Source organism: Pleurodeles waltl, chromosome 1_2, assembly GCF_031143425.1.
Source record: "Pleurodeles waltl isolate 20211129_DDA chromosome 1_2, aPleWal1.hap1.20221129, whole genome shotgun sequence".
Taxonomy (NCBI): Eukaryota; Metazoa; Chordata; class Amphibia; order Caudata; family Salamandridae; genus Pleurodeles; species Pleurodeles waltl.
In genome coordinates this window covers 215,003,309-215,016,223 of record NC_090437.1, presented here as the reverse complement: position 1 = coordinate 215,016,223, position 12,915 = coordinate 215,003,309, and the positions used below count along the sequence as shown (strand labels likewise).

At 42.4% G+C, this 12,915-nt stretch overlaps 1 protein-coding gene across 3 annotated transcripts in view; it reads left to right on the top strand.

The window, feature by feature from the left end:
• The window catches only part of LOC138299526 (phospholipid-transporting ATPase ABCA1-like), a 2,649,159-nt gene that overhangs the window by 491,586 nt on the left and 2,144,658 nt on the right, over positions 1-12,915 (top strand). For all 3 annotated transcript variants that reach the window (XM_069237840.1, XM_069237822.1, XM_069237830.1), the window contains exon 8: positions 10,346-10,432. In XM_069237840.1, coding sequence (XP_069093941.1) covers positions 10,346-10,432 — 87 coding nt within the window. The remainder of the gene's footprint in view (positions 1-10,345; positions 10,433-12,915) is intronic.

Below are 12,915 nucleotides of genomic sequence, written 5' to 3'. Positions count from 1 at the left end.
ATGGGAGAGGTTCTCTGCCCATGTAAACCAGTCTGAACAGAAACCGTTAAATCTATGTGTAGCCGTTTAATGAGCTCCAAAAGGGACGTATCGCAGACTAATGCTCCTAAGATTTGGCATAGCTTTGACCTATTTACCATATCAAAGGCACTAGTTAGATCAATAAATGCCAAATGAATGGACTCTTTTTTTACTATCACATATTTACTGAGTATCAGATGCAGATTTAAAACTTGCTCAACTGTACCTACACCGGGTCTAAAACCAATTGAATAGGGGATAAAATCTGGGCCTCAGTCACCCAATCTTCTAAATGGGATAAGATCGGGCTTCCTAAAATCTTTGCCGTTGAATCAATAAGGGAAATTGGTCTGTAACAGGAAGGATCTTGTCTGTTTCCTTTTTTGAAAATGGGAACAATAATAGCCGATTTCCATGAGATGGGTACATTACTATTTACCGCATTATTCAGCACATTTGTAACTAGCGGGCCCCAAAGGTCAATTTCAGATTTAAAAAGATCAGCGGGAACCCCATCAGGGCCAGGAGCCTTTCCCTGCCTTGATCGATTGATGGCACTTAAGACCTCATGGAGATCAAAGGTAATATCTAGGGCCTTAGTGTTAGGGTCTAAAATAGAATGTGCTATAGGATTATCTTCTATATACAGGTTCTCATTATTTTCTGGACAAAAAACTTTCCTAAAATGGGTTACCCAGACGTTCTCGGCAATAAGGCAATCATCAACCTTAGTATTATTATCTGAAAAGTAAGGGTGATTTTAACTTTCCAAAATTTGGACGAATCCTTTAGCTCGGAGGCAGTCAAAAGTTCATCCCAGGCCTTAGACCTAATTTCCAATTTCCTTTTTTCAAGGGTGGCCTTGTAATCAGCTCTAGCTAGTTTAACTAGTTGGCAGGACAAGGGAACTGCTTTGAGAGCAGCTTTAAGATTTTTATGGGCAGATGAGCACTCAGAGTCAAACCATCTGTGGGCCACTGCCCCCTTCAAGGCCCTGTCCGCCACCAAAGCTCGCGAAATATCAGTACTTAGAGATTCAAATTCATGAACTATACGTTCAGGATCTAGCTGTTGGGACAAACACATATGAATAGAATCTGACTTACTTTTTACAATTTCATGATTAAAAATTTTAGGATCTATTTTGTCCCATTTTAAGCGTAAACCACAATTTGAATTATAAACAGTAGTAGCTCTCTGACTTTTATTCTTAGGAACCTGATTGATTTTTAAATCCAAGTTAATACTAAGGGGATTCTGGTCACTGGCACAGTGAGGCGTGATTTTAAATTCTTGAATTAGATAATAATCAGAGGAGCCAATAAGTATAAAATCAATAATGCTTCCCTTCAAATTCCATGTGAAAGTTGGTATTTTACAGGCGTCAGCAGGCAGTTTTTTCTGTAACGTGAACCAGATCAAACTTACAAATAAAAAGATTTAAAGCATCTCCTTCAGTAGTATGATTGAAATGAATTAATGACTCTCTACCCTCAGCAGGGAAAGCACACAAGTCCATGTGTTCCTTGCTACACAGAGGAGTATTGAAATTGCCCACCCATAGAGTAATTAAATCACTATTCTGCAAAACATTTGATGAATCTATAAGGTCAGTTAACTCCTCCAAGTGACCCATAAGAAGACCCTGAGGGATATTATTATAAAAATTTAAAATTAAGATATCTTTTTGTCCGCTAATAGAAACTAAAACAACCATGAAGTAAGGGGAAGACCAAATTAAGGACACGTTTAAAAGCGGAAGATGTAAGGAAACAAGAACTAAGAGGCCACCACGTGCTCTCCCCATTTGGGAGGTTAGTGCCGGCTGACACAAAGAAGCAAAACCGTTCAGAAGCAACGTATCCTTAGACCAGGTCTCCTGTAGACAAACTATGTCACAAGAAGAAATAAAGCTCCTCCAATCCAAATTGTCATTTTTGGATCGCAACCCTGCTATATTCCAGCTAAGCAGGGTTAGTGGTCTAGACCCAGATCATGGAGTTAGAACTCTAGTATTTATAAGAGTTAGTGAGTCCAATACAGGCATTTCTGTGCCCCAAATACGTTCATTGTGAACATTCCCTGCTTTTGGTCTCTCCGTATTTGAAGAACAAGGGTAGACCAAGGCTGTCAGTCAATCGTTTTCGTCAAGGTGGTTAAGAGCCGAAAACCGGTTGCTAGTGGGTAATTTTACCTGTAAATGGGACCTTTCTGGGTCAGGTCGATAGGTACTTCGATTAGTAACAATGCGTTTTGGTAGGAGCGCGGGGTCATAAAATTGACACAGGGGATGTATTTGAATCCTATTACATGACCTATTACATTGTTCCGAGTTGGTCAAGAGATGGTCCACTGAACAAGGATTTGCAAAATTTAGAACAACATAATCTCCCTCCTCCATTTTCTTTGAATATCCAACCCTCCTCACTCTACGGGCCATAAGAATCTTGTCATTATGGTAAAAATTAGATTTAATATTGGATTTCATCCAGTGACCGGCTTTCCTAATTAGGGAGTGGGTATCTTCTTGCTTGGAGCTCTCCAAAGGGGGAACATTTGAGAGAACCTAAGCATACGGATTGCAATCAGGAGGTAGATGTAAAGAATCTGCGTGACTTGAAAATTTAATTGTTCCCATGTCTTGCAACCTAGAGGAGTGAACTTCCCTTGACAGCCCCTGTAAAGGGTCGGCAGCTGAAATTTCTTGGCCAGGAATGACCTGTAAATCTAGCGAAGGATTGCTTGCTCCTTGAGATACCAAAGGAGGAGGGATGGTTTGATGAGCCGGTACTTGACTATGAGATATTCCCGTACTTAATAATCCTGGCTTGGAAAAATTAGATAAAATGCTGGTCACATCATTACAAAAGCAATCAAGCTTCCTAGTGATCAAAGTGATAAGTTTCGCCTCTAAAGTTGCACAAAAAGATTTGAGTGTCAAGTCTTTAATGCTAGAAAAGTCTTCAGGGGCATACTTGTTCAGAAGACAATCGAGGAGGAAACCAAGGAGACTGGGGCTTTAACACTTAGGGGGTTATTACAACTTTGGAGGAGGTGTTAATCCGTCCCAAATGTAACGGATATACCACCAGCCGTATTACGAGTTCCATAGGATATAAAGGACTCGTAATACGACTGGTGGTATATCCGTCACTTTACCGTCACTGTTGGGACGGATTAACAACTCCTCCAAAGTTGTAATAACCCCCTTAGAGCCAGGAAGGTGGATAAACTCTTTTTAGGGCCCAAGGCCTTTTTTATATTTTTGGGCTTTTTCCCGGCTCTCCTCTTCTTCGAAGGAGGAGAATCGCCTGAGAACAGGAGCTTTCCAGAGGTGGAATAACTAGTGGACTAGAATAATTGATTTGGTCAGTAGGTGGGAGTATATCGTCGCCCGATTGTCTAATACTCGAAGGCAGGGTCGTGGTAAAGGACCAGTTCTTTGAGTAGTAGTTATGTGAACAATAGGTTCCAAAGGGGGGTGCTGTACAGTGCTTTGGACAGCCCCAATATTTTCTTCTACTTGTTCTAATTCAGATTCAATAGCCCCCATCACAGAGGATAAATAACTAGTAATGGAGGACTGGAGAGAGCTGGGCCCGCTTTCCCCCTTTTGCACATTGTTCTTTATTTTCCCCATTATAGATAATGGAATCACACAGTACATTTTACAGCTTCCGGAAGAAAATACTGCACCGCGCGTGTCCCGAGAGGCGGGTGCCCTGTCAGCTGTTGCCTCCGCCTGCCGCCGGCCACAAAAGCGCGTCCCGCGAGCGCAAGGCTGGAATTAAAGGGCTCCTGCCCTGTCAGCTGCTGCCTCCGCCTGCCGCCGCCCACAAGAGCGCGTCCCGCGAGGCGGGTGCACAAGGATGGAATTAAAGGGCTCCTGCCCTGTCAGCTGTTGCCTCCGCCTGCCGCCGGCCACAAAAGCGCGTCCCGCGAGCGCAAGGCTGGAATTAAAGGGCTCCTGCCCTGTCAGCTGCTGCCTCCACCTGCCGCCGCCCCCAAAAGCGCGTCCCGCGAGACTGGAGCGCAAGGCTGGAATTAAAGGGCTCCTGCCCTGTCAGCTGCTGCCTCCGCCTGCCGCCACCCCAAAAAGCGCATTAGCGTAGGGAAAAATGGGGGTTGTGTGTCAAAAAATGGTGCAAGTTAGTTTAGAGTAAAAAATGATGGCTCAAACCGTACTTGCTCCATATTTTGATGCACAACCCCCATTGACATGACTCCTGTCTTAGCTAATTGGGCACAGTGGAATGTAGGGAGGCCCAAGTTAGGCCCCCCTATGCCACGTTAAAAAAATACAAACATTTTACTTACCTCAACTTACCTGTACTTACCTGGGATGGGACCCCCCATCTATGGGTGTCCTCCAGGGATGGGTGAGTGTGGCAGTGGGTGTCCCTGGGGGCAGGGAAGGGCACCTCTGGACTGCTTCTTTGGTCAGAGACCATGGAAGTGAGACCACAGGTCCCTTAATGACTGCCCTCACCCAGGCGTTAAAAAACGTCGCACATCAGGCTGTGCGCAGTTTTTTTAGGCCCGCCCCCTCCTGTGTGTCAAAATGACGCAGGAGTGAAAATAAGGCACACAGGCCTGAAAGTCATTTTTTGGACGGGAATGCCTACCTTGCATGTCATTAACGCAAGGCAGTTTCCCGCATCCAGAAAATGACATACACGGAGGGATTTTGACGTTCGCGGGGTCGGGCGTCATAGTATAAATATGGTGTTAGGTTTGCGCTGAATGTGCGTCAAAGTTTTTGACGCACATTCAGCGCAAACAGAGTATAAATATGCCCCTATGTTTTCAGTTAAGAACATCAAAGAATTGGCAAAACAATAGATGAATTCATGGAAAGACTGGACAGACTCATTGAACACTGTAAGACCATTGAATTTAATAATGAAGAAGCCATGAGGCTTAGAATGATTGATGGATGCTTGTCTGATTCATTTAACTAACTAATGCTGAGAGAAACTCTTAGTCTGGAGTGAGCATTGATGGCTACTAGAGCTGAGGAACGTGCTGAGAGACAAGCTGGCAACATGGTGGCTGGAGGTGCCCAGAAAGAGTCTGTCATGAGTATGAAAAATAATTTGAAACAAAAGACTGAATGACCCAAAGTGATGTCTACATGCAGAAAGAAGTTGTTTCCACATAAAGGAAAGTGTCCCGCCATTGGTCAAATATGAAAAGGCTGTGGTAAAGAGAACCATTTTGTGACAATGTGCAGAGTGAAGGAAAAAGTAAGTCTATCATGACACAAAGACAAAATGGTCACCAGAACATTCCAGAAGCAATGTTTGACATGCCCCCCACAGGGCTAAGCAGTGACATCAGTTGAGGCAAATAGATACTTAACAAAGACAATCATCTAAATCATTGTAAAATAGTTCTTCAGCCTCAAAAAGAAGTGAAGGTGTAGAAAGTGATTGTGCCATGTCCATACTTACCTCAGAAAAGCATGCAGATGTCCTACTGGTTGCTTGTGAGGGGAAAAGTCCATATGTCAAAGTAACAAAATCATACAACACTGTCCAAAGACTACATTGAAAATAAACAAATGTTCAATACCTTTCATTATCGATAGAAGTGCATTCATAAATATAATGCTTCAAGAAAAGTACAATGAACTGCCTCTGTTACGTGGCTTACACCATCAAAGACCAAAGTATTGACACCAATGAAGAGTAAGGGTTAATTTGTAGTAATAGTGAAACATAAAATGAAAGTACAAGGTAGTTGTGCTGATCTCTGTTGCTGGGCTACCACACCTCACCGCAGTACGCTGTGCAGATGTCCGTGGATGCCGCCATGCTAGTCCCACCTGCCTGCCCCATCCAGAGATGTTGATCCTATGCTGATCCTCTGCTGGGAAACTGGGTGCTGTGAGAGCTGTGAGAGCTGGGGAGAGGGGTGGAATGGAATAATTACCCCAGAAGGGTAAGACGCAAGGGAAAGCCTGAAAGCCTGCAGTATTGACAGTTTCTGGGACAGCATGAATTTAACGATGGGGACTATGATTGCAAGAATACAATTATACAATTATGCATCATCCAGAAAAGAATCAGAATCTTGCTGACTACTTTTTGAGATTTCCCATTCAAGCTCATGGTACTCCATTCAAAGTGGCTGAAGCCTACATCAATTTCATTGTCAAGTACACCAGTTGCTGTTTCATTAGCCCATATTGTAACTGCTACGAGTAATGATAGTGACCTGGTCAAGTAATAGGACATAATTAACATCAGTTGTGGAACAGACATGTTTGACCTCTCAGTAATGATGGTGAATATCAAAATTACATGATGAATTGTCCATAACTCAGGAAGTAGTTATTCTGTGTGGATCAAGAATCCTGATTCTGTAAACTCTACAACAAAAGGTGAGAGGGGTGGCTCATGAAGGACATTGTGGTATTGTTGCCATAAAGAGAGCTTTCTGAGATCAGGTTTGGTTTCCATATCTAGTCGAAAGTGTTGAAAAGAAACACAAGGCCTGTCAAATATTCAATTGCCTATCAACCAAAGTCATTCACCATACGGCAAACATGTCAGAACTCCCTAAACAAGCCTGTGATAGAATAACCATTTATTTCTTTGGTCCACTTGGCAATGGACATAATTTAATGCCGATAATAGATGACTATTCAAGTTTTCCTTTTGTCGAAGATCTCTCATCCACGACAAATGAGTGAATAAACAATGGTCCACCATTCAGCAGCAGCAAATGTAAAGAATTTCTAGAGCATCTGAACACGAATCAACAAAAGATCACACCCTTGTGGTTACAGGCCAATGGAATTGTTGAGCATTTTATGAGTACGCTAAAGAAAGCAGTGTAGCCTGCAACTCTTGAGAAAGACATTCTCAAAACAGTACTGAACTCTACTTTACTAGCTTATCGTTCGACCCCCAATTGACCACATATGAAGGTCCTGCAACTTAGAAGTATGGGAGATCAATGGCAACCAAGATACTCAATGGATCACAGAAAGTGATAGTAATGATAACATGATTCATACAAGGGACTTGGATCAAAAACAGAAAACTAAAGTGTATGCAGACAAGAGGCAACATGCAAACGATCTCTAATTCAGAAAATGAGATGTGATGAATGCTCAACAGTTACAGAAAGGAAAATCTAATGGTTTTTACGATGGTGAACCTTTTCAGTTAGTGTCTACCAAAGGACACCTGGTGTATGACAAATGACCTGGGAAGTCCCTTACCAACTCAAGATGGTAAAAGAAAGACTGGGGCCAATATTTATACTTTTTTAGCGCCGCATTTGCGCCACTTTGTGATGCAAAAGCGGCGCAAACTTACAAGATAGAATTGTATTTTGTAAGTTTGCACCTATTTTGTGTAAAAAAAATGACGCAAATGCAGCACTGAAAATGTATAAATATGGTCCTGAATCTGAAAATTCAATGACTGTTGCTGACTCCTTACCATCATTGGCAATCTCCGATATTGAAGACAGCCAAATACAACTTCCAGTAACTATATTGGGTGGACAGATCAAAGCACCAAGAAGGTTAATTGCAGAGATATAATTGTACATTTCTCTATATTTGTAGATATTTGTGTCTGGCTCATGATTTTCAAAAAATTTGCAATTTTTCATTTAACAGAGGGAGAGATGTAGTGTCTTGCATGATTTAGAAAGAAACCTTTATGGCACCCCAAGGACTCTGTATCAATGTAACATAATCAGTAGAATAGAATGTATGAGAGCTTGCTTTAGAATATTGGAGTTCACAGGTACATGCAGAGGAACAAAGACGTGTGATTTACAGCTCCGTGTGGCCCAGTTATTCAGCAGGTACCAGGCTGGGGAAAACGTTACGACACTCACTTCACACCTCTGTCTCTTGAAGACCTTACTGACATCCTTAACTCCCTCAAAGCCACCAACTATGAAGATGATGTCTTACCTTCATCCTTTCTGAAAGCCCTCTCGGAAGATGCTCTTTCATGCCCACTCACAATTGTTAATGTCTCCTTCACTGAATGTACCTCCCTGAAGCTCTCAAGGAAGGCCAGATACTGTCAGTCATGAAGAAACCCAAACTTGACCCTGTTCATGTCATCAGCTCCCAGCCCATCACTCATCTACCCTTCATCAGCAATGTCATCAAAAAGCAGTCAAGGCCTAACTGTAAGATGAGGCCAAGACCAACCATCTCCTGCATGACAATCATTCCAGCTTTGTATCTTTCTCCTACACTGAGACAGGCACTCTTTAAATCATGGGTGACACTTTCCTGATCACAGATAATGAGGATACTTGCCTCTACAAATTAATTGACTTCTCACCTGTCTCTAACTCTGTCATCCACCCCGCCCTCGTGCACAATCTGAAGTTTCTAATGGATTCTCTTGAAATGCCCTTCACCAGTTCACCTTCCACTCAACCAAAACTAGCTTGTTCACTTGGAGAGTTCCTTATCCCAGAGGACTTTGATTACCTTTGTATTTAACAACAGCTATATTTTGTCCTCCGAGATCTTCAACCGCTAATGAAAGCTCTTTGGACTCTGCATACTGATAAAAACATCGAAACCCACCAAAATGCTGATTACATACATCATTGTTGAAACTCCCTGTGCTTCAGATATCCACTGTCTCAAATATTGCTTTGACCGCATCTAGACCTTGATATACAGCACACTAATCTGAGCCTTAATCAAATGCAAAAACAGAATTCCTGCTATTCACAAGAAGAACAAATAACAGCTAGACCGAACATGTCTCAACAACATGAATCTAGGTGGATCCAGACCCCAACTCTCTCCCAGAACCAAGCCTCTTGGATTCACTCTAGACAACAGTCTTATCCTCATGTAATTCATTACCAAGAAAAGTAGGATGGCCTGGTACTAACTCTCTCTATTTAAGAAAAGAAAACGATTTTTCTCCGAAAGTGACTTCAGAACTGCTGTTAAAGTCCTTCTGCTCAGGCACAATATATGGTGGCTTTGCCTTGCTCCACAGCCTTTCTTATTGGCCTTACAGATGTTGGTTGCTACATTCTTCTTTCTCCATCAGTTGATTTTACAAGACGCTGGATCTATTTGTACACCTAAGTGAGTGTGCAAATCGTATAATTCACAAGTATTAATTGAAGTTTGACAGACAAAACGTTACTATGTGAACATAAAGGAATTACTCATCCTAAATTTACACCAGCATGATGTAATTGTAATTCTGAATAAATAAAACTGGGCGCACATCTCACAAAGCTTCTTTTGTTGAACAAATGCGTCTTATTACTAAATTACTCCTGAATTTCACAGTTTGAATGGCTTTTGCATCAGGAGCGTCAAAAATAATAAATTTCTAAGAGAGAGGCATGCTTACTTAAACACCTGACTCACAAACCTTTTTTCCAATTTCCCAATCACTAAGCATGTTTTACTCATGTAAATTCCTGAGTAAGGTATATGGAAGTTTGGTTTCAAATATAACCTCACGCAGAGAATATTTTTTCGATCAGTGCTGGACATTCACAAGTAGTCATTTACACGTGAGACAGGACTACAACATACCTTCTCACAGAAAAAAGCTTTAACAGTGAAGCTCGGAATTGGAACACCCCCAAAAGTTTGGGAACACCTACATAGGTGCAGGCTTGTTCTTATTCACATATCATTTCAAGATACTTCACAATGTGGAGAATGGTTGCTGATGTATTCGCAGCTGGGGTAAATGTGTTTTCTGTGCGGTAAGGGAATAGAACACTTCTAAAATAAGGATCCAGTGTATTAGAAAGGGTATGTGTACCGAAACAAATGTGGTCCCCAGGTAGAAAGAAAAAATGATGAGCAAAGTGCAAATATGCTGATACATTACATTTCAGTCATTTTGGTTCCTTTCCTTAACCCACCTATTTGTTTTTCTACCACAAACCCAACCAAAGGAATATTGTCTTGCCTTTAGACGTTCCCATTTTCGCCTCAAACTCTTGTCAACTAGTTTGATGTTCACCAACAAATACCAATATGTTGCATTTTCGGGGTTGTTGAAATTTCGATCAAGCAGACCTGGCAATGAGATCATCTTTCCCTCCTATTTACCTCCCACAATGTGAGATTTGGTTCCTATTCAAAATTATATCGTTAGTTAACCAGGAAAATGTGTCAGCCCTCTTTTTTCTCAAACTAACTTATCCTTTCCTCCATACCTCCATACCTTATTGGTGAATTTATATAGTGAAGTCCGTCCCTGAAAATATAGCATTGTGCTTACATGTTTACAATGCGGTGACACATTTACCTGATAATGCTTTTAATGATGCATTTCTGTATTTTCTCTTGAAGGTACCAGATGTCCTTGGTGCCAACCCTTCCAAGAAGAAGTTGCTCTTATATAGTACAATGACAAATGTACAAGCTGTCACCCAACAGGTAATACTGTCTGCATTTCCTCCATTTGAAAATGTATAATTTTTTTATATCAGCTTACAAGTGAGGGCAAAAAGCACGTTCATTGGGACAGTGCACTTTCAGTATGTTTCAAGCATCTTGTGGGACACATTTTTAGATGGGGTGCAAATTATGACGTATTTTGCTTGACCTAGCTATGACTTATACTTAGGAAAATAAGTAATTTGCACTTGTGTAACTTATGTGTGGTTTATAATCATGTTTAAACTTACAGTGGTGGAGGTTACAAACCAGTATTGTCTTTTCTGAATATGTACACTAAGCCTACATCATTTACTACTTTATTTGAACTAAAAGGGGCCTGACTATGAGTTGGTTATTATGGGGATCATTACAACCCCGGCAGTCGGCATTAATATGGTGGTAAGTACTGTCAACAGGCTGACGGTACGTCCCGCCATATTATGACATTGGCGGGTTGGCTGAAGATAACTTGCCAATGTACCACTCCAACCGCCACAGCAATAACAGCCGCCGGGCTGGAGATTTTCCATCTCCAGCCCAGCGGCCGTCACTGTTACACCTGCGGGATTATGATCCGTCCTACCGCCTTGGTTTTCGAGTCTTCCTTAACGCCACGAAAACCATGGCGGTCGGCTCTATCAGTGACAGGGAATTCCTTCCCTGTCACTGAAGGGGTCTTCCCACCCTCTCCCTCTCCAGTTAGCTCCCCACCCCTCTACCTCTCCAAATCCCCTCCAACACCCGCACATTCACACCCCCTTCACACACACAAGCATACACACTCCCATTCCAATATGCATCCACGCATCAATATATCCATTCACACACACACATCCGCACATACTTTCCTACATACACCTAGACACGCATGCACACCTCCATACATGCACACATGCATTCAGAATGCAACACACACCCGCATCCACGCACACACAAACATTCACACACACCCACACAGACACACAGACCCCCACCCCCCCTTGTCAGAGACCTGACTTACCTGTGTGCAGGGGGTCCTCCGGTAGGAGACGGGACGGGATGCTGATGCCATCAGCAGCACCCGCCAGCAGAACACCAACTGGAAGTATTATGGGTCATAATACGGCTGGCGGTGGTCTACTGATGTGACGCTGCTGCTGGCAGCACCGCCAACTTACCGCCATCCGCCGGCATGGCCACATCCGGATTTCCACCATTCTTCTGGCGGAAGTTCAGCTGTGGTCATAATACAGCAGACAGCTGGTAGCCGCAGCAACAGTCTTTTGGTGGCCGTTGCCACGACGGTAGGCGGTTTTTACCGCCATTGTCATAATGAAGGCCTATATTATGACCTGTGCATAAACCCCTGGCACAGGTTGGAGATATGAGTTGGAAGGTATTTTAATGCACCTGATAATTATCTGATGTGTTAAATACCTCAAACTTAGTTCAATTTCGTCAGTTCCTTTTTCTGAAATTTAAAATGGGAAAAGCATATGGTATTTATTATATCATGTGGATTTTGGTTTGTTAAATGACAAAATCCACAAGTTAATTCCCACCAACCCATAATATGTGTTAACTATTGCACCCAAAAAATACCGTACCCTGTGGTATCTTTATTTATCAAGTTCAATAACTAGCACCCAAACTCGTAATCAGGGCATATGTGTTACAAGTTGGGTCCATGAGGACCTTGTGTGTCGAAATATCGAGGAAAGAATATATACCTACATGTATATCTCAACTCCTGAATATGAAATAACAATCTATTGTCAATGTAAGTGTTAGAAATGGGCTCTTTGGTTGACAGTCAGGTTACCCACTGTTCAAGCAAGGACCCTCACTCTAGTCAGGGTAAAAGAGAATCACCCTCATCTAACTTCTGATTACCCCCTTGGTAGCTTAGCAGAGCAGTAGGCTTAACTTCAGAGTCCTAGGTGTAAAGTATTTGTACTAACACACACAGTAACTTAATGAAAACACTACAAAATTACCTAACACAGGTTTAGAAAAATGGGAAGTATTTATCTAAAGAAAACAAGACCAAAATGACAAAAATACGACATACACAAGTCAAGTTATGAATTTGTAAAGATTAAACTCAAAAATAGCGCTTAGAAATACCAAATGCCTTGATGAGGTATTAACACAGCGTCGTAACAGAGTTGTTCCCAACAATCCGACACCAGCTGCGCCGGACACGGAGTCGCGTAGACTCCCATGTACAGTACCTTAGTGAAGAAATGAAAATGAGCCGATGCGTGAAGCCGGGACTTGCGGCATCTGTGCGAAATGTTGAATCCGTGCACTTTAATCGGCGTTGGTCACAACGTGGTGTGACGACTTCCACGGAGTCACGGATTTTGGCGGGGCTGCAGCGATTTCGGGCCTGCGAAGGTCGTCGCATTCCAGCGAAGATCACGGAGTCGGTTGCAGGCGGAGACACCGGATTCAGCAGCAGCGGTGGTCCGAAGTCGCCCAAAATTGATTTCCTTGAA